Source organism: Python bivittatus, unplaced genomic scaffold, assembly GCF_059951505.1.
Source record: "Python bivittatus isolate LINGU-HERP-01145 unplaced genomic scaffold, Pbiv_v1 ctg000020_np1212, whole genome shotgun sequence".
NCBI lineage: Eukaryota > Metazoa > Chordata > Lepidosauria > Squamata > Pythonidae > Python > Python bivittatus.
Genome location: NW_028277030.1, coordinates 47,878,085 through 47,900,813, shown reverse-complemented (window position 1 = coordinate 47,900,813; position 22,729 = coordinate 47,878,085). Strand labels below are relative to the sequence as shown.

Sequence of the window (22,729 nt, the reverse complement as noted above, 5' to 3'; positions counted from 1 at the left end):
CTGAGTTAGGATCTCTAGTACACACTGTTTATTGTGCTATACTAAACTTCCACCTAGAATACTTTATTTCCTTCCCCTTAATACCTCTGTCTTACTTTGATTTAGTCTTGGTCTATTCATTTAAATCCACCCAGATAACCTCTAGAGTTCCACAGTGTCCATAATCTAGTATGCGGAAACAGATAGCATAGCATACTAATGACAAAGTGGCCCAAATCTTTGAGTGATTTTCTGAACAATTTTATAATAATCTATAAAGCATGGAGTTTGTATCCCTCAAATTCACTTCCTGAGATTGTTCTTCCAGGAATGCTGCAACTACCAAAAATATTATGTCTTCTAAGCCCAGCCAGATAAGTGGTCCAGAAAATTCAATTGACTTTAGTACTAAAAACTGCTGCTGAGTTTCATAAATGCTAATAAGATTACTTCCCATCCAGGCCTACTTGGGTCAAAAAACCTGACTGAAACAGACTTATAGCTTTAAATCGTTATATATTCTACAGATGTAGTGCTTCTTATCTCAAGAACTTCAAATAATTTAAATGCATTATTTAATTTAAATTAAAATTAAATTTAAATTTAAATTACATTGTCTTACATCCATATAGAAATGGAAATAGAGATAATTTTTAAAAATTCCTTCTAAATGGTTTAGCTGTATTAACTGCCTAAAAATACACTAGTTTTTAAGCAGCTTTAACTTCATATTAAAAATCAAACATAAATGTTTGCTTAAAAACAGTATATCAGCACTGCAGTTGCATCATAGTTGAAAACGACTTTATTCTGCTACTTTGTGGTGGTTTTGTGTTTTCTTGTTTAATATCTTCAACAATGTGTTATATGTACATACTAACTCAGATGTAAAGTCCATTGAATTCAATGAGATCTACTGCCAGATGAGTGTGTACATGATTGTAACTTAAATATCTGTGATAAAAAATGTGCTCCAAAGAACAAAGCAATTAATTCTGCATATTAAAGGAGTCAAGAGTTGAATTTCTTGACTAGGAGCTCTAACCATATAGCAAGGTTACCTGAGGGACCATCTCACCCCTGTCACATCAACCCTTCCCACCAGGTCAGGGAGAGAGGGCATGTTGCGGACCCCATCAGTGAGAGAATGTCGGCTGGCGGGGCCTAGAAGGAGAGTGTTCTCTGCCGTTGCCCCCGCCCTTTGGAATATTCTCCCCCCAGAGGTGCGGCAGGCCCCTACCCTCCAGGCTTTCCGGAAAGGATTAAAGACCTGGCTCTACCAGCTTGCGTGGGGTGACAACAATCTTACCCAATCCTGGGACTGGCTGGTACCTTGATGATGCTCCCTGGGTGACTGCAAATTTTATATCTATCCTTGGATCTATTTATTTTCTATTAAGATTAGTGTATATTGTAATTTTAATTGATGTTAACTATTTTGTAAACCGCCCAGAGTCATTTCAGTGAGATGGGTGATGACAAATTTGATATATAAATAAAAAAATAAAAATGCGTTTTTGAAATACGAGGGACTTTTAGAAGCAGCTCTTGGATCATGATCAGTTATGATTGTTTGGTAAGAGTTTTGGCTTGTTTAATCTTTATACAGTAAGGGGAAAAGTGATAAAAAGTGAAGATTATGGAAGTAATTCACAATAATGGAATGTATTTTTTTAACTTTCTTTGTATTCATTTACCTATGGGCAATGAATAGAGCCTTTATTCATTAAACAAATGAATAAGCCCTTGCACACATCTTAGGTGCTTATTTAGGATTTTTATCCTCATTCCTTAGGCTAAAACACTGTTCTGCACTCTTGTGACACATAAATTCAGTAATGCTTAGGGGAAGATAATAAAATCAAGGTTTCCTGATCTGGGCTGCAAAAATACTAGATGACAGGAGTGAGTTTAAAGTTTTCTGCATCTCTCCTGCCATTTAGTGTTTACCTGTTTTTGCAGCATAGATCTGTTAGCAGTCTAAATAAGGGATAATGAGTTTCTGTTAAACAAACTTGGCTTTCTGATGAAATCAGTAAATCAAATGCTGGTCCCACCATTGGTCTTTCCCATCTCCTTTTCATACAGCCAGCAAGCAATCTATATATCCATTCAGTAACACTGTTCTTACCTTTCCCTGTTGCAGCTTAGAAAACTTAACAAAGTACCTTGCAACCAAAAATTATTACTCTTACTTTATTTGAGTGCTGGGCTGGAAAAAGTTGTGCCAGTCTCTTAAAAACCTTGCACAATGTGAGACGATCAGATTAACCACCCTTTCCCCTTCCAAGTTGTATAGGTATCAGTTAAGCCACTCTACCTGGAAGTAGCAGGTGGGTATCAGTATAAAACTAGGTGGAGTAGCAAGACTGGCATATGATTTACTTATTTTCAAATCTGGTTGTTCAGTTATAAAACTACAAGGAGATCTTTGGAAGTTTAAGTCTATTTTGTCATAGATACATGACCAAGTCACCCGCTGGCCTTTACAGTGGAGAGTAAACACCCACAACGTAATGGATAGTAGTAAAGCCTAGTGGTAGAAAAATCCATTCAATTAAAATGAAATTTGCTGCTATATCTAGCTTTTTTCCCTATGAACTTTTACAGGAATTAACTTTCCATTGGACTATGTCCAATTAGTTTTATTAAACCAAATAATAATATGATATATTTAATACACAGTACTTTAGGGCATGTATTTAAAGAAGATGCTTGTATTATTATTTAATGGTGGTAATTCAATTTTTATGTAGTTTTTCTATGTGTGACTTTAAAAATTACTGAATATTAGATTATGTGGTTTTAAATTCCTGCATTTTATAGGTCTCCACATTTTCTATGTTATCTTTATAGATCACCAGACTCAAGATTGATAGAAATCCATTTGCAAAAGGATTTAGAGATTCTGGGCGCAACAGGTAAACTTTTTGACATTTACTGTGTTTTGGCCATTGTTAATACAATCTGTCTATTTGTTAAAACTAAAAAAGCTGAACCTGCAACTTCACTTTCTCTTTCACAAAGCATTATTTAGATTAGGGCATTAGTAGAATTTTTACATCCACACTGTAAAAGATGGTTTTATAACTATTGTGGCTTTCCCCAGAATTCTGCTTCGATGTGGGTTTTGGGAATTCTATGTAAGAGATCCATGTTTAATTACACAAAATTGCATTGTAAAACTAGCAATCTTAGACATACTTACCTGAAATTTGTATTGAAGTATATTTCTCATCTTTACATTTCAAAGTAATTTAAGTTTGCTTTCATCAAGACTTGTTTTTCTTCTTTTGTTGCTGGAGCACTGCACAGACACTACAAGGTATGTATGAAGGTGCATAACTATTTGGAGCAATACTAGTGTATCTAAGTTGTGTGTCGTTTGGGAGTTAAAATTTGGTATAGATTGATAAAGTTGGAAGGGGCCATTGAGGCCAACTCCCTGCTCAGTATATAAATTCAGATTAAAGTATCCCATCTCTGCTTAAAACCATCCATTGAAATGGAGCCCACTTTCTGTTTCAATACTGGCTCCAACTTGGAACTGTTCTTGTTGGGAAGTTTTTTCTGACATTCAATTGGAATCTGCCTTCCTGTAACTTGAATTTGTCACTTGTGTCCTGCATTCTGGAACAATAGAAAACAGCTCTTGACTGTCTCCTGTGTGACAGACTTTCAGGTATTTGAAGAGTGCTCAACCCCACTCAGTCTGCTGAATATTTAACATGTAAATCTCCTTCAGTCTATTTATAGAGCTTAGTTTCTACTTTCTAGGTCATATTTATTGTCCTTTTCAGAACATGTTTCACTTTCTTTGATTGTCCTATCATTCTTCTTTTGGGATGCTTAGCAAAAGCATTTAATGAAAAAACTTTTATTCTTCTTTGTTCACATTATTTACAGCCTCAGACATAGTTTATCAAAATCAGTAGTTTTCTGTGTGAGAAGTATAATTTGTGTGACTGACCATCTTGTGAAGTAGACTTTACTGAAAACAGAGGTTTTCAGACAGACTTTAGAAAACAATGTTGTAAAAATCTTTACTCCAGGAGTTAAAACATATATTTTCTTCGTTACTTAGAAAAAATATGATAGCTTACAGTTAATAAAATTGGCCATTTGGAAATATAAATTATGATGGTGATAACAAGTAGACATTCCTCAAAAGCATCTTGTATAAATTACCACTTTGGCTTCACTTCTTCAGGAGATGGGCTTTTATCTGTACTTTACTAAAAATGAAAAATATCCCATTACCACAGGGATTGAAAAATTAAGGCTATTTTTGAAATTCACATATAATATTTCATAATTCTTTCCTACAGTGTTTCTGGGATCAGTCTGGCACCACTGTCTTAGAGAAGCAGTGTCATGGGAGAATACTGGTTGCTTCAAATTGCTAAGCTAAATTGCAATTCTGGTTTGATTGTGTCTCCAAAGAAAGTGAATTCCATAAGTTAATTATGTATTCTATAAAAGAAGTACTTTGTCATTCTATCCAGACTATTGCCAATCAATTTCATTGGTTGACTCCAAGTTCCAGTGGTATGAGACAAACTAAAAAATGTCTCTTTCTGCATATCACTTATTTTGCAAACTGCTACCCCAAACTTTTTTTCTAAATTAAAAAGACCTAGCTACTTTAGCATTTTCTCATAAGAAAAGGGATAATTTTGATTGCAATTTTCTATACCTTTTCAATAGGTGATTTTTTTTTTTAGTTCTATTAGATACACAGAGTAATGAAATAGTAATTATATGTAGGCTTAAGTGTTCTGTCTTTGGCAGTAATATGTAGGTTAAGAGAAAATATCTGTATCTCAAGAATATGTCTGATAATTCTTATCATGCCAGTCCATCCCAAAAGAGTTTCCCTGATCCACTTATTTGTATGGGTATATCATCCTCTTGAGTTGTATACATGTAAGCAGTAAAAAGCTTTAAGCAATAAAAAGGCAAATTAACATTCTGGCAATTGTAGCAAGTGTTCCCACTGAAATACAATATTTGGGAGGCACTTGATGTATTTTTAGTTCTTAAAATATTTGATTTAGCAACAGCCACAAAGAGAAAAGCCAGCATCCTTTATCTTTGGCATATTTTTATGAGTCACAAGCAAGTTCACTGGAAATGACTACAGGGTCCATAGCTTGGGTGCTATCTTGGTTCTAATATTATGTTGGATATGATTATTATAATAGAAACATTATATTGTAAATATATGAATAAGCAAGAAAATAAGTTCTCATGTAACATTAGACTATGCATGAATCTCTTCAAGCCTGAACAAGACGTCAAACTCGAGAACTTCTTTTGTTTAGTAGGCAATACAGCTTTCTCCAAGTCCTTGTTGTGTAAGATGTTTTGCCAAATCATCATGGTTTAAAGCAGAGGTACACAACATGTGGTCTTCCAGCAAACTCTGTCAACATAGCTGCTGGTGACAAGTAATTGGCATTATAGTTCAGCAACATTTGGAAGGCCTGATTTGCACACCCCTATTTTAATATAAACTCTAGCTTTTAAAAGAAGAGAAACTAAAACAATTGAATCAGTTGGTACAGAATGACAAATCATGAATTGGAAAAAGTAAAACTGAGTCATAGTTTCTTCCTGTTATTTATTGTACAGTAGAAATTTTCAAGTTCAAAGCTTTGCTTCAGCTTGCAGATACTCATGCATTTCAACATTATATTAAAAATTATGCTGAACGATTTGACAGAAGTATAGATGCATATATCACTGTTAACAAAATCATATAACTTCAAAATTAATCATGAAAATTATAAAAAGGAAGAAAAAAGATTAAATTGGTGGAAAGTTATGTTATAAACAACTAAAAAAATTTGACCATATTGCTTGAAAATCATCTTCCTTGCCCATTTGTCAGGATGGGATGGGATGGGATGGGATGGGATGTTGTAGGAAATCCTAATTCAGACGTTGACAAGAAACACCCAGTCCATTACTGGCAACTAGCATGTATAATTCTCCCGCTGGGGTCATATAATAATTCTTTTATCTGTACTCAAGCCCTAAAAAGCTGTAGTTTGGGGAATTTGGAGAGAAGAAGAATGCATCATCACACACAGCAATCAGTCCAGAGTCACATTAATAATCCTGTAGATAATAACCCAAAATGTAACAGTAATAGGACAAAATGAAAGCATGAGTTACATTCCAGATCCAGGGTTGCATCTCCAACAGAAAAGCATTTGTAACCAACCTTCATTCGATGTTCTCTGAAGTGCACTTCAGCTTTATCTGTGAATCATATTCAGTGAGATCATACCGTGCTGCAAATGTGAACAAATTTTTGGTAACTCATCTCACAAAATGTTCTTCTTGTGTTGCCTAGGATGGGGTTGGAAGCTTTAGTAGAGTCTTATGCATTCTGGAGACCTTCACTGAGAACACTTACATTTGAAGATATACCTGGGATTGCAAAACAAGGTAACTGTTATTTATGGATTGAATGACACTAATCTCTCATTCTTTCTCTCATTTAGGTAATGACATCTTTATTTAAATATTTGGCCATAGAATCCTGTGTTTGTTTTAAAAGTTAGACTGATGGACTGAACCAATTTTTCTTTCAATAACAAGAAGGCAAACAAATCTAATAAAAATATATTTGAGAATTTCAGCAAGTGCTCTTAAGGGAAAAATCATTGATTACAGTGGTACCTCTACTTACGAACGGCCCTACTTACGAAATTTTTGAGATACGATCAGCTCCGGCCCCAAAAATTTACCTCTACTTACGAATTCGCCTCGACTTACGAGCCATTTTCCGCCCGTTCCACGTGGTCCGCGGCCATTTTCTGCCCGTTCCACGTGGTCCGCGGCCATTTTCTGCCTGTTCCACGTGGTCCACGGCCATTTTTCTGCCCGTTCCACGTGGTCCGCGGCCATTTTCTGCCCGTTCCACGTGGTCCGCGGCCATTTTTCCGCCCGTTCCACGTGGTCCGCGGCCATTTTCCGCCCGTTCCACGTGGTCCACGGCCATTTTTCCACCCCTGACATGTGGTCCGTGGCCATTTTTTCCGCCCTGCCGCGTGGTCAGCGGCTGTTTTTCCGCCCCTGATGCGTGGTCCGCGGACGCCGGAACAGATTAATGGTAATTACATTGAACCTTATGGGAAAATTTACTTCGACTTGCGACCAACTCGACTTGCGATCAGAGTCACGGAACGGATTAAGTTCGTAAGTAGAGGTACCACTGTACTAATAAATATCATACAGTACCCCATTTCATCAGATCATTGTATACGGATTTAAATGGATCTTGCACTTCTATAATTCATTTCCAAAACTTGCAGAATGAGAAGATTAAACTTTTTTAAAAGTTGACAAATTTATTTTCAGATCCACAAAGAAATATTGTGTTCATTTAAATTAGAATTCATTCAAGACCAATACCCTAAAATATTTTGCATCACAACAGACATAACTCACAAAAACAAGTTGTTGCTAGAAAAATGCATCTTTCTGCCCTCATATTCCCCAGCAACTTTGGTGAGGATTGCAGGTGTGTATGCAGAGAGTCCAGAAATGACTGAAGTTTGGCAGATGACCTTTCTATTGTTGCTGCAAAAGTACTGGTTTTTCAATCTTGCGGAGCCTGCCTCCTCTCTAATATGCTTTTTATAGGGAAATAATTACACATAGGTCAAGGAACCATTTATTCAACATAGCATATTAAAAGTAGAAGTTTAGAAGTCATAAATGTAGTCTGAAAAGCTAAGGTGTTATACCGTCTAGAACAGCCTTGGGTCGTAAAGGCTGGAAAAAATAAAAGTTAAAGTCCATCACCTCTTAGAGCGGAAGATAGGCTAGAGCGTTGGGAGGTAGATTGCGAAGATGTGAATTTGAATGCTTGCTACATTATAAAGCTGAGCAGAGCAGCTTATTCTGCATTCTCATCCTAACTTATTCTGTGTGGTTTCTGTGATTGGGGATAAAAGACGTGTAGCATTCTAAGCTTTCTTGATGACAGAGTGAAGGGAAAACATAATCTATGGCTTTTGCACCTTAGTTTGTAAATTTTATATCTTTTTTCAGATATCCTAGAATAATAAAGCCATGGACAAATTGTAAATTCAGAATATATTAGTACAGCCCCAAGTCCATAATCACTGAAAAAGATGAAAAAATACAGCCCACACCACCTACCGAAGTGATCTGGGAGCAGTCAAAAGGTTCCTTCATTGCAATTTCTTAGGAATCTGACTTCTCCTTGCTATCAGACCTCCTGAGGATTCTCTAGAAAAAAAAATGGTGGTACGCTGTCATCCGCCAGATTGAGTCTCCTGATATATCCTAGTCTGTCAAGCTGGGGACTCCTCAGCCTATCTTCCAAGGTTCAGATCAACTCTTAAGAATTGGGTTTTTTCCCCCCCAAATTATAATGTATCTTGATTTTGCCTTTGGCTAATGGCTAATATTAGTTAAAACTTTAGCTATTTATCTCATATCTACTTCTATCTGTCTGTGTGTGTGTGTGTGTGTGTGTGTAAAGTTTTCTTCATTTTTACCACCCTGGTTCAAAATAAAACCTCTTTAAGGTTTAAAGAACCAATTTTACCACTTAAACTACTTCCAGTCCCACTAAAAATAAGCAAATACACACAAAAAGGCCAAAAATTTTAACTTTGTTCACATGTAACTCTGGGCTCTGTTCCTACAATAAAGTAAAAGTGGAAACTGAGTTTAAATTAGTAGATAACTCAGTTCATGGGATTTGCAAGCACCTGCTTGACAGTCCAAGTTTAATAGAAGAGCAGAGATCTTGTAGTTCTTACAGCAGATCTGACCTTGCCTTTGATGTAGCAACTTAGCTCTTGGAAAGCTACTCTAAAACATTACTTAGGAAAAAATAATTAAATTAAAACAAAATAGGAAGCAGATCATCTTGAAAATTGGTTGTTTACCACTAAAAGTGAGACCTGTCTGGTTTGCTTCAGTGCATGCATACATTATACCTATGATCCAGCCAAACTAATGTGCCTTTAAAATAACTATTTTTGGATCATGTATTGGGCATTTTTGTTAATCTCTTTCCAAGATCATTCCAAGCCAAATAATTTCTGAATTTTTTTTTAAACAAATATTCTCTACTTTGTACAGTATAAAAATTAGAAACTAATTTGACATAACCAGACATTAAGAATTTTATTTTTCATGCTAAAATATTTTAAAGGTAAAGTAATAAGTTTACAAAAGCAGTAACTTGGTTTCTTCTAGCATTATTTCATTCAAATACTTAGATTCATTTCTTTCAGAATTTCCCGAATTCCTGAAATAAAGAGTATGAGCAACAAAACTTAAGAGTTGGTTCAGTTTGGGCATAGTAACATGAAAATGTTATGTGTCAGAAATATTTTTAAAGGAAAGTTAGTTCTGAATCTAAAGCCCACATTTTAAAGATGTTGAAGTCCTATGCTGATTCGATAGGACAGGAGAAAGACCTTTGACTCCATATTATGGGACAGGACACCAGTCCAGGTACAGAATTAACAAGAAAAAGAAGTTTAACATAATTGGTTTTAAATGTTTTATGTGAGTTGCATAGTTGATGTATAATAGCTAGCCAGAAATAGAGGTGGGCAGATCTTGCTGGAACAATAACAACTTGTAATTATAACAACAATAACAACAATAACAATTTCCGCATCAATTACCACTAAATCATTAAAATTCCTTCCCTCCCATCCACATTTGCTGCATTAAAAAAAAGAAGAAAATTTTTGAGCTTCACCAACTGGATCCTAGCTTTTGTCCTCGACTTTCCACTTCTTTTTTTGTCCCTTCCCTTTATGGTGTGCTCCTCAACACATCACTACAGACTCTGCTGTGCACATTGTAAATCACCCACAGTTACTGTATACTAACAGATTCCAATCTGGGTTCTCTCAATCTTTGATCTAAGGCCTAGAGAGAAAGAATTTATGTACAAGCTACACACTTACCTGATCAAATACAGTAGTGCATGCCCTCCTCCAAGCTTTCCATAGTGAAAGAAAGCAAATGTTGGATCCAGTAAGGATAAATGATAGTTTAGTTCTATAAATACACAATAGTTATAATAGTGTGAAGACTGGCTTACATAAACACAAGCCCAGCTGCTCCATGTATTTAGCAAGAGGTAGGCAGCTCAACATCCCTTCTAATTAAATTGTCCGACATGAGTGTTGTGTTTATTGAATTCTCAATTCTGGTTTTATAGATTTTTGTTTAATTGTTTATAACTCCCATTATACGGTGTGTCATGACATTGCAATGCATTTTTCCTCATTTCTGCCCCACCTCCCCCCCCAACTCGTAGTCACCCGTAACTCTCATGCTTTAATAAATAAATCATTGAGGTTTCTACTGGTAGTGCCCTTTGAGGATTGTTTTATAAAAAATATGAGGTGGTACAATGGGAAACTATTGTCCACAAATAAAACAAAATTTTGAGCTATAATATATAATTTTATACATGAAATATAGAAAGAAAATTCTTTCTTCAGATCTGTTCTTAGCTAAGAATCTCAAACAATTATTTACTTTTCAGTATATCCTACATTATAATGTGTGGGGCTGATGTAGTTGCCTCAGATGGCAAAAGCTGAGGCGTGTAAAAGGGGCAGCAGAAGTCTCCCCACTCCCTCCTGCCCTAGTCAAGAGGAAAAGTTACATTCTCTGCACTTATGTTAGCTTGCTGTCCTCAGATGTGACAGTGGATGCTATCTGGTTGCCACTCTTGAAGTCACTGAACCACTAGCCTGTTCAGTTTTGTTTATGGTGGCAAAAAGAATGCCATTTTTGTGCTAACCTGGGGTAATCTCATTTTAGCCACCTTTAGGGCAAAATACAACAGTGAGAGATAAACTCCTTTCCTTGGGATTGTAATATTCTGATATTTCCTTTCAGGAAACACTGGTTCTTCCACTTTGCTCCAGGGATCTGGCAATGGGGTACCGACCACTCATCCACATCTCCTTCCTGGGTCACCTTGTTCTTCTCCTGCTTTTCACCTAGCTCCTAATACTAGCCAGTTCTGCAGCCTTGCTTCAGCTGACTATACAGCCTGTGCTCGCTCAGGTCTAACCCTTAACAGGTATAGTACTTCCTTGGCTGAAACCTACAACAGGCTTACAAATCAAACTAGTGAGACCTTTGCAACCCCAGGAACTCCCTCTTATGTTGGCGTATCAAGTGGTTCAGCTGTGAATATGCCTGTGACAGGTAGCGATGGTGATGCATTTGGTTGTCCGCAGGCGGGCTTATCGATGCAAATTTCAGGGATGTCTCCACAGCTCCAGTATATTATACCTTCTCCATCTGGCAATGGCTTTCCCACAAATCAGACCCATCCGAACTCCTACAACACTTTCAGGCTGCATAGCCCTTGTGCTCTGTATGGATACAACTTCTCCACCTCCCCCAAACTGGCTGCAAGTCCTGAGAAAATTGTTTCTTCCCAAGGAACTTTCTTGGGGTCATCACCAAGTGGAACCATGACTGATCGGCAGATGTTGCCCCCTGTAGAAGGAGTGCACTTACTTAGCGGTGGGGGGCAGCAAAATTTCTTTGACTCTAGGACCCTAGGAAGCTTAACACTGTCATCATCTCAAGTATCCGCACATATGGTTTGATAAATACTTCTAAAATAAAAGTACAATGCATTTCTTTTTACAATGTTCCCCCCCCTTTTTTTTGGAATAATGCCAAGGTGATTAATATGACTTGTAAGGTAATTGTGTAAATAACAACAAAGGAAATTAGATTGAATCTTTTGATTTGCCTGTGGGCAAATATTTGGATATATTCTAGCATCTGAGTTAATCTGATTTTGTTAACAGAATAGTCCATTTAGTTTCTGAGTAGCATGCAGTTCATTTTATAACACGTTTGGCCATATGCAACAAATTAAGCAGGACTTCCTCCAGCACTCTCTTTCCCACATTTTTCCTTCTTTAAGGAACAAAACAACACTCAGCTCTGATATAGATGAAACACTTCACCATATATACGTTGTATGTGTGTATAATACGTGTGTGTACAAACTATTCTCAATACAGTGAGCCAATGCCATAATGCATACATTACTTCTCTGTTGTAAGAGAGATATTGTGCCTTCATTAGACTTAATCTAGACATCTAGCTGTATCGTACTTTCAAAACAAAGAGACAGGATCATTTTCTTTCTCAGCTTTTATGATGTACCAGTTGATTCTGTGCTGTGCTCTTGTTCTTATGATGCATTGCTAATATAGAACTATCTGCTGGCTTTGCATCAAATGGCAGATGTAGTGGTGACAATCTAAATTATGGAGTGAAAAGGGCAATATGTAATGTTTTGTACAAAATAAATTTAAAGGAGACTTATTCCATGTGAAGAGAGAATAAAGTTTTTTTATATAGATTTTCTATATTTTAATTATTAAACATAGTATTACAAACATAACAAGGCAGGACTTCTAAGCCTTTCTATATCTTTCTTGTTAAGGATAATGTTTCAAGATGATAAGGCAGTGGGTATATTTTAACACCTTCTGTAAAACTGCAAAAACTTGCCCATATACTTTTCTCCCAGTATAAGTGATTAGACTTGCTAACTTCTGTTGAATTTACCAAGAACAAAACATGGTGTTTACTAATTGTTGATCATCTGAAATCTCTTTATTCCAAAAATAGCATCTTGAACTGACTTAATAAGTTGTTTCCAAATTTTGACTGGGACATTAAGATCAGGCATAATACAAAAAGCTGCACACCTCAGTAGATTTGATAGCTTCCCAAAAACAATATACATGAGCTTTGAAATTACAGTCTTGTGAAACAAGATATCTGCAGTATGCCCATTTTCTTTTCCATTTCTATGGTCAGCAATTCTTCCATTCCCCAACCTCTCAAAATATTTCTTCTAGGAACGTGCACTACTAGAGATTTAATTCCAAAAAGATGCTTCAGAGCTTGCAGTGGCACAAATGTAGCACATTTCAGCAGCTATTTAAAGCATCTGTATCTTTTCCTAGGAGCATGCAGCTGCTGTCTGATCCTAAGAAAAGATGTAGTTGCTTTAAATTGTTGTAGACACACTATGTTCATGCCCCTGTGTGTTCTGAAGCACTTTTTGAAATCAAATTTAAAACATTGCCCAGCCTTAATTTTTCGTCTTCAGTGTGCAGATCCTTAAGATTTTCAACCCCAAATATAACTTTTGTTGGAATAAATTAGGCTGCATTGTAAAAACACACTTGGTTTTATTTTTTAGTGAAATATTTGCTTGATTACAACTGTTAATAGAAATAAAAGATAGGCCAGGATACAGATGTCCTGTAAAGCAAACCTTATAATATTTTTTTCAAATCAAGGAAAAATTCAAAATTATTACACTATCTGTTTACCAATATACTATATACAGGTAGTCCTTGACTTACAACCACAATAGGGACCGGAAGATTTGGTATTAAGTGGTGTGGTCATTAAGTGAGACATGTGACCGCAAATTGTGACCTTTGGAAACTGGCTGGGAAGGTCACAAATGGCAATCACATGACCACAAAACACTGCAACCACTATAAATGTGTGACGGTTGCCAAGTGACTGAATCATGATCATGTAACTGCAGGGATGCTGCAGTGGTTATAAGTGCAAGGACTGGTTGTAAGTCACTTTTTTTCAGCGCTGTCATAACTTCAAATGGTTGCTAAGCAAATGGTTGTAAGTTGAGGACTACCTGTAGGGAACAAGGAGACTAATTTGGGCCAATAGATACAGTGACTGGCTATTTGTATCAGTTCTCCAATGTTTCAGATTGTATTTATTAGCAGAATAAAGGTTCTTTTTCTTAATTATCAATCTTGCCAAGTGCTTTTTGCATCTATTATTCTGGTTTTGCTTCTTTATTTTGAGTATAAATTCCAAACTCTGACTGTAGGCTAATTTCAATTTTCAGGACACAATCTGCTATACAGATTCAGGTCCAAAAGTTTTGTGTATGATTTCTATATGAACATAGGATTGTCACAAATGTCTTTCAGTAGCATTTCTTTACAGACTTCTGTCCCACTTTGGAGTATATATTGGTGTTCAAGAGTGGCTTTTTGGTGAATGGGAGGGACTACAATGAACAGTGGTGGAACTTACACAGAGTTCCAAATACAGTGGTGCTTAAAAGTTTGTGAATCCTTTTGAAGTTTCAATATTTCTGCATAAATATGACCTAAAACATGATCTGTTCTATACACAAGTTCTAAAACTAGATAAAAGGAACCCAATTAAACAAATGAGTCAAAAACATTATCCTTGTTCGTTTATTTATTGAGCAAAATTACCCAAAGCTACATATTTGTGTGTGGCAACAGTATGTGAACCTCTGCAATTATCAATTTATTTGAAGGGGAAATTAGAGTCAGGTGTTTCAATCAATGGGATGATAATCAGGTGTGAGTGTGGGAGGTCCTGCCTTATTTAAAACACAGAATTCTGGGTATTCATTATCAAGGTCTGATTGTCACAACACAGCTATGTGGAAGTGTTGTCGTGGATCAAACAAATAAGATTTCTGAGGACCTCTGAAAAACAAGTTGTCGATGCTCACCAGGCTGGAAAAGGTTACAGAACTATTTCTAAAGAGTTTGGACTCCACCTGTCCACTGTCAGGCAGATTGTGTAGGCAATTCAACATCATTCTTACCCTACTCAGGAGTGGTCAACCAACCAAGATCACATTAAGAGCAAGGCTTGTAATATGCTGGGAGGTCTCAAAGAAGCCCAGGGTAACATCCAAGGAACTAAAAGCCTTTCCTGTGTTGGCAAATGTCAGTGTTCATGAGACCACCATCAGGAGAACACTGAACAGTAATGGTGTACATATGAGGGTTGCAAGGAGAAAGCCACTATCCTCCAAGAAGAACATTGCTGCCCATCTACAATTTGCAAAACGCCACATGGATAAGCCAGAAGGCTATTGGAAGAAAGTTCTTTGGACAGATGAGACCAAAGTAGGACATTTTGGCTTGAATGAAAAGCATTATGTTTGGCAAAAGGCAAACACTGCATTCCAGCATAAGGACCTTACCCAATTTGTGAAATGTGGTGGCAGTATCGTGGTTTGGGCCTGCTTTGCTGCCTCTGGACCAGGATGGCTTGACATCATTGACTGAACTATGGATTCTGAATTGTACCAGCAATTTCTACAGGAAAATGTCAGTGTATCTGTCCATGAACTGAAGCTCAAAAGAAAGTGGGTCATGCAGCAAGATAACCACCCAAAACACACAAGTCATGCGACAGAATGGTTAAAGCAGAAGAAAGTTTATGTTTTGGAATGGCCAAGTCAAAGTCCTGACCTTAATCCTATAGAAGTGTTGTGGAAGGATCTGAAGTGGGCAGTTCATACAAGGAAGCCCACCAGTATCCCTGAATTGAAGATGTTCTGTAAGGAGGAATGGGCTAAAATTCCTCTAGGCGGATGTGCAGGACTGATCAGTTACTGGAAGTGTTTAGTTGCAATTATTGCTGCCCAAGGGGGACACGCCAGTTACTGAAAGCAAAGGTTCACATATCTTTGCCACATACGAACATGTAGCTTTGGATCATTTTCCTCAATAAATAAATGAATGTTTTTGACTCATTTGTTTAATTGGGTTCTCTTTATCTAGTTTTACAACTTGTGTGGATCATGTTTTAGGTCATATTTATGCAGAAATATTGAGAATTCAAAAACGTTTAGAAACTTTTAAGCACCACTGTAGATGTTGGCCAATATTGTGCACACTCTTGACCCAGATATTACATAATTCTTTTTTGAAAAAATTATGCTTCATGTGTTGGGAAGTGTGTTCTGTTGCCTGCACAACTGTAAATCTAGGAAGTATGAAAGAGTGCAACATTGAAAAAACGATGAAATGAACAATTTGGTTTGTTCCCTTTCTGTACTGTGTTTTTGTTTCAGTGGGCTTCCTCTGAAGTTTCAGGGTTATAAAATGCTGCTGTGATACAACTGTTGATGCCGGTACTTGGAATCAAACACAACATGGCAAACCTAATATTGTCAAACATATTTTTCTTTTAGTAAAGATTTGGGGCTTGTGGATGCAACTCTGAAAATTTTGCTGTGTATTTTCATCATTTTAACTGATTTGGAAGTTAAAGTTTTCAACAACTGTCCCAAGAGATATTGATGACGAAATTGTAAGAGATCTTGATGAAATGAAAATTTGACTCAATTTTGAAAAGCTTGGAATTGACACACTTCAAAATAAAATGTTCCCATCTTAAGGGACATTTCAGATGGAAAGCAAAGGAGATCTTGCGGTCATAGTGCCCTGTAGCACAAAATGTTATACAGCTGAACTTACTGGGGTTCTATGCATTGGTGATAACAGTAACTGTTGGATTTTCATTATCCTGCCTTGCAAGAGTTTTTCAAATATAATAAAGCTCAAGTATTGTATTAAAACAGCTTTTTCTTAAAATGCAATTCCTATTGTACACTGAAATTGTTACATGATTACAAAGTCCATTTTTATGGAATATAATGAATATCAAATATGCAGCATATCTATAATTACATATTGCTGTATTTTCTCTTTTTAAAGCCACAGAACAGATAGTAAAGTGTATATCTAAAACACTTTTTATTAATTTTTTTAAATAAAATGCTTGTAGAAAAAACACATTCATGATAATCTGATAAAAATATTATTTATGTTTATGTGTTGCATTTATTCCTATGTAACTTCTACTTCAATATATCAGGTGTGGTGAAGATTAACATTTGAAAAAGAAGTTTCATTTAGGAATATATTAGGCATCAAATGTGCAATCCTTTCATGCACATTTCCAACCTGAGGAAAGTGGGATTCTTTTATAGTACTCTGTAATTTTGTCTTCAACAGCTTGCAACAAGGTGCCCAGCACAGCTTATTTTAAGAGGGACAGAGAAAACATGGACAATTGGACAAATTATTCACTTAATATCTGTATGCCATCTTTCCTTAGGGAAGTTTACATGAAAATGTAAATGATTTAAGTGTATTTAAATAATATTAGCATCAATATAAAGCTCTTTTAAAACATTTACAAGTACTAAAAGATAAAAGCCAAGATGAAAAGAAGGCTGTTTGAATTGTCTTCATAAAATCCCCCAACAAACTATGGAGGAAAAATAAAGACCTATTTGATGTCAATATGCTGCTAAAATTAGGGTATAAATGCAACCAGCTGCAAATTACAGGGATTGGAGGTAGGGCTGGGAGATGGTTGCAAAGAGGCAGGGCAGCCCCACATCACAAAAAGAGCCCTTCAGGTTGAGGTTACAAGGACTTTTTTTTTTTTTTTTTAGAATATCCGTTCCAGTCCTTTTCTGTTTTTTTCAGGTGTAAAAGATGCTGAAATAACCAAGTAGCACCTGACCTGAATGATACTTGGAAACATTGCAGTTTGGGAGTGTATAAGAAACAGATGAGAAATATGTGGCTTTTTTAACATGTTTAAATTTAAACCTGTTGCTATCTGTCCCCTGTTGTCATTTGAAGGTGAAGTCTGTGATGAATGTTGGGCATATGAAGAGCCAAATGCTGACAGCCAATCAGCAAGGTTTTTATTTGGAACACAGGAACGAATGGCTTGCAGAGCTGAACTAGCTCCTGACAGACCCCTGCTATTTGCCACATGTCTGAACTCATTCCAAAAGATGTGATGATAGGATGAAATCTGTCTATCAGTCAAATTGAGAAAATTAACACTTATGCATGCATGATTCATTTGGGTTTGAGCTTTTCCCCCCTAGTGTGAAGTTACCGCAATTAGTAATATAAAAGTTACAAGATAGATTGATTTTAAAAAGACGTCCTACCACACTTTGGAATGGAGCTGGATCTTAAAAAATGATGTTATAGGGATGTTGAAGCTAGCAATTTCTGTGGGAACAATCAGAATCTTGGTTCCACTGGACTGTTTCTAAACATTCAAAGTTCTGTGACAAAAAGCGTCAGTAATTTTTTCCCCAAATATCGGACTAAACCAAAGAGGATATCCATCAAGTAGAAGTGTATCTACATACGTACGTCTCACAATGCTGTTTTTTTTTTCCTTTAGCTCTGACCAGCTCTAATTTTATTTTGCTTTTCTTTTTATTCTAGTATTTATTCCCAAGATGCTTGTTTGGTTAATTACCTTGCCCTTTTTCATGTGTCTTCTTTAAATGGTTGCATAATTCTTTCATAATGTTACTAAAATCTTTTAGTCTTTCCTCTTTCCTGTTTCATACTTTTGGGCTTTAACTTTGTTTTGTCTCCTCCATCAAGCCTCTTATCTCTAATTCCATCTTTTTGGTTTAGTTCCCTTACTCTTATCTCATATTCTGAATTTTCTTCTGTCCTTTTTCCTTCAAAGATTATTACTTATCTTGACCTCTTAACTGTAGTGCTACCACCCTCGTTTCTCTGTTCCAAATGTTCTTTCTTAAGAGATCAGTCCTTTAACTTCAGCAAATGGGGGGAAAGCCTCTCTGATTATTCATCCCATGTTTCATCCTGTTTGGATTTTGAACCAAACTGATTGTAGCAGTCATTTTACTTGTCTCCCACCACTATGAACACATTGATCATATTCTACTTTCATGATGTTTTCAATTATGTCATCATTTACGTATCTCTTAGAATGTATTTTAAATGCATTGTAGACTAATTTTTCCTTTATCTCTCAGAGTTTCTCAGAATCCTCTATGTGATTCTTTTCTAAAAACCTCTTATCTTTTTAACCCTATTACTGAATGCTTTTATGTGGGTAATCACCAGCTGTTACTTCATGTTTCTGATATGTCTTTTATTCTGCTTATTCTTTTCTCTTTCCCCATGGATTTCTTCCCATTTTCCTTTTCAAATTGAGTCCAAACACAATTCTTGCTATTAAGTGCTTCCATTTTCTTCCTTATCTTTATTCTTCTTTGTAACCCTCCTCTGCTTGGGGAGAATTCTTGCAACCAAATTCTCATTCTTTTTGTAGTTGATCTACCTTTTTGAAAAATTATTCACCAGTTTTCTATTTTGTACCACTATAAATCCCCTTATTCTAGTAAGCTTGAATATTTCTCTGATTTGGTTTCTCTGGATTTATTTAATTTAATTTTTTAAATATAATAACACAAAGATCTTCAAAGGAAAGTATGGATGCAGTGAAGATTTAAGGTAAACACTCCTTCAAAGCTTAGGATAGTTCTTTCACTCTTAAAGGTAAAAGGAAGCCACCATGTCTCTTCATTTTGTGCTGCTTCTCAACCTCTCCTCGGCCCTCGGGCACTTACAAAAGCCAGGATAAGCTCCTGCACAAGGTTAGTACCTTCACAGAAGCCTCTTCCAGTTTTTGCACTCACTGCACAGCCCATTGGAGAGGCTGGGTGTCTCCTTGCCATCTTCAGTGGTGGCCCAAAAGCTGGAGGTGCTTCAAAGAGGCATGAAGTGCTCCATCAAGGCTAATGGTGTTCTTTTTGATTCAGCAAGTCGATTCATTACTGCCTCCCTGCAAAGCTCTTCATCAGATTGAATGAAGTCACCTTGCACAGGCCTAAAGGAAGTGCTTTCATTTAGCACATTGTTAAACCATGACAATTGCTTCTATAAAACGTGATGGAAACCACCAGCTTTGATAATTTTATATGGGGGTTAGACAAACCAATTGAGGGTAATTCCAGCAATGGTTATTAGTAATGATGAGTGCAAATAATCTCTGGTATCAGAGGAAGTAAGCCTCTCGATAGCAGGTCATAGATAATAGAAGTGTGAAGGTGTTATTGTGCTCACATCTTGCTTGTGGGCTTTCCATAGACATCTGGTAGGACACTTGAAACAACTACATGGCCTTTAGATAGATGCGGCTGGGTGCTCTTTATGTGCTCAAAATATAATTGTTCTCCACTAGTATTTCCCCCATTGTTTCTTTCCCCCTTTTCCTTTTATCTATTTCTGTCACAGGCTGTACTGTAATGCAATGCGTTTGAAACTACAGCAGATCCAGAATGCAGTTGCGTGGGCAGTGATGGGTGTGATGCAGGATCCACATGTATCACTACTGCCAGTTTATTTATTCACTTATCAGATTTATATAGCCACCCAACTCAAGCATGTAACTCTTGGCAGTGCACACAGTTTAAACAAAACAGTTAAAAATAAACCCTTAAAAACATAAATAAAAACAAAACATGGAAGAGTGCCTTCAGGATCTTCCATACAATATAGCCATTTTGCAGGCTCCCTATTTCTTGCCACAGTGCATTGCGGCCAACTGGAATGGAGGTATTTGCCAACCATGAAATGGAACGCAGCAGGCAAACTGGGGAGCACACGTGAGCAGCATGTGAGAAAATTTTTTAACCTAGCAGGAAAAAAACACCCGGGTTTGCCTTCTCAGTGGCCTAATAAAGACAACACTGCCCTCAAGAAGTCATTGGTAGTCTGTAGTGGTGCTGGGACAAGCTGGTTATGTAGATCAGCCCAAAGTCTCATTATTTAAATTGTACTGATTTAAAATCAATTGCTTAAAAAATATTGTGTAGTTTGCCTAGTATATTTAGGCCTAAGCAATTTTCCTGATACAGAATTTGGTATGTGCGGTGAATGTTGTGTGTGAAGCAGTCAACTTGAGCACAAATCATTATTTGGACTTTATTTTACTGCATGAGCTTCTCTCACATAACTCATCCTGTTTATGTTGATATTAGTCAAGCAAGATAGCTGGTTAATTTACATGCATGATCAGTCTGGGGAAGGGTGGGTGGAATGTCTGCTCTTCTGTTTTTTTCCAAGAAGCTAAATTTATTATCTTGTATGTCCAATCATTCCTGACATTATTTCCCATGTTCGTCTAGCATGGCAACTTGTTTAATTTTAATTTTAAAATGTGTAAGCCCAAGATATACAGCACAACTCCAAGTTACTATGATTTCAAATCCTATTTTCCTCTGGTTGATCACACAAATGTGGGCCACTCTGGGGAGAGACAGGAGGAGGAGATGGGTGACCTCTGAAATGAAAAACTCATTGTTTTGTTCTGTGTTGTTCTGTGGAGAAGTTTGAATTTGCTTGAGTTGCTTATTTACAGCTCTGCAAAAACAGAAATCCATAGGACCATATGCTCCTGTAGGGGGATTGCCAGAGATGATCCCGGTTGAAATGCTCCAATTTAGAGAGAAATGCTTAGGGTTCCCCACCCCCACCCCCGCAAATTGAAGAAGTTATATACTTCAGAAGCAAATCTACATCTTGAAACTTTGCCTCCTCAAGGTGAGGTGGAAGAAAAAGGAAGTCCTGTCTCCTTCCTTGAGGAACCAGGCTAAAGGGTTATCAGTCTTCCAATCACTGAAAAGTAGAGCAGAGATGAAGAAAGGAACAAAAAGGGAGTTCACTACTTGCTTTCTCCATCCTTCATGTCCCTCGTGGTCAGCAGGTTGAAAGAGGCAAAGGATCAATGCTTTGGGAGCTACATCTCCAGCATCCTTCGAGGTCGGAGGTGAAAGAAAAGTAAAACTTGTTTCTTTGACCATGATCAGCAGTTAGAGTTTGGGGCATGTTTCAATAAATTGCCTATACTTTGTCCAAGGTGTGTCTCGCAGCATATGCAAATTATTCTCCATGTGTTTGATAATGCTTATCACAGCACTTACCACTATTCTGATTTGATATTCTCCTCTGTTTTTTAAATGTTTTCTGTCCTGCGAAACAACTTCAGTTTTTCTGAATCTGATAATCTATGAACAGTTGCAGAAACTTCCTGTGCTGTTGACTGTTATGCAGACTTATAGGTGAACACAGCAACAGTAAATGTTGGACAACTTGATCCTCTACAGCAGCTTAATCTTTGTCATCAAATCTTATAGCTGTGATTAATAGTGGCACTTGAGCCTGTTTTGAAACTTGTTATTTGGCATCTTTGAAGTTTGAATTGTGGATTCATTATAAAGAATCATTATAATACAAATGTCTCCTGCTATCGTCTCATCTAATTAAGCCATATATAAACATAATGCAGAGAAATCTGATGCTATTGATATAAGCTCTTTGTTTATTATGATAATTTAGGCACTTTATCAAAGTGAACGATCACATCCAGCAAGATAGCAAACAAACTTTTAAGAACAATAATAATGAACAGCAACGCTAATAATTTCTCAAGGCCAGAATTGGCTAGTAATTTACTTCATTGATTTACACTGCATCCTTATTTCAGTTAAGAGCTCAGACCATTTACCCCAAGTTAAAATTGCTTTAAGGACCCTGGCCCAGGGCATAGGTTTCCACTACACGCTGGATTTTTTTTTCAAATTCAGCAATTGCCCATAGAAAGTACAGCTATGTACTGTAGCTGCCTGTATAAATACATAAACTTCACCCAATAACAGAAAACTCAAAACTGCTATTATTTGCATAACTATGCACTGCGACACAGCTTGCAAAAACATACACAACAATGCACAAAATGGTACACAGACACATCTACAACCGTCCACAAAGCTTGTCTGCCTTTACAAGCATTTACAACAGATTGTGCAAAAGCAGACAACAAGCATCCAGTTATGAATTGTTAATGTGCAGTGACTGCCCACAGGGAGGTGAACAGCAAAAGTCCACATAAACTCCAAACAGCTGTTTACACAGCAATGCACAGCAGCTCACACAAATGTTCTGACCCACGTGCAACCATTACCTGCCCAAATAGAAGTAGATGTGCCCATAAGCCAGGACACAGATGTGCA

The 22,729-nt window shown here is 36.8% G+C and overlaps 1 protein-coding gene across 2 annotated transcripts in view; it reads left to right on the top strand.

Annotated features, from left to right (window-relative positions):
- The window catches only part of TBX18 (T-box transcription factor 18), a 42,658-nt gene extending 25,969 nt beyond the window's left edge, over window positions 1-16,689 (top strand). The window contains exons 5-7 of one of the 2 annotated variants that reach the window (XM_088138164.1): window positions 2,836-2,900; window positions 6,341-6,435; window positions 10,900-16,689. In XM_088138164.1, coding sequence (XP_087994290.1) covers window positions 2,836-2,900; window positions 6,341-6,435; window positions 10,900-11,624 — 885 coding nt within the window. In that variant the 3' untranslated portion in view covers window positions 11,625-16,689. The remainder of the gene's footprint in view (window positions 1-2,835; window positions 2,901-6,340; window positions 6,436-10,899) is intronic. The other variant, XM_088138161.1, reaches the window with a different exon arrangement.
- The last annotated feature ends 6,040 nt before the right edge of the window (window positions 16,690-22,729 follow it).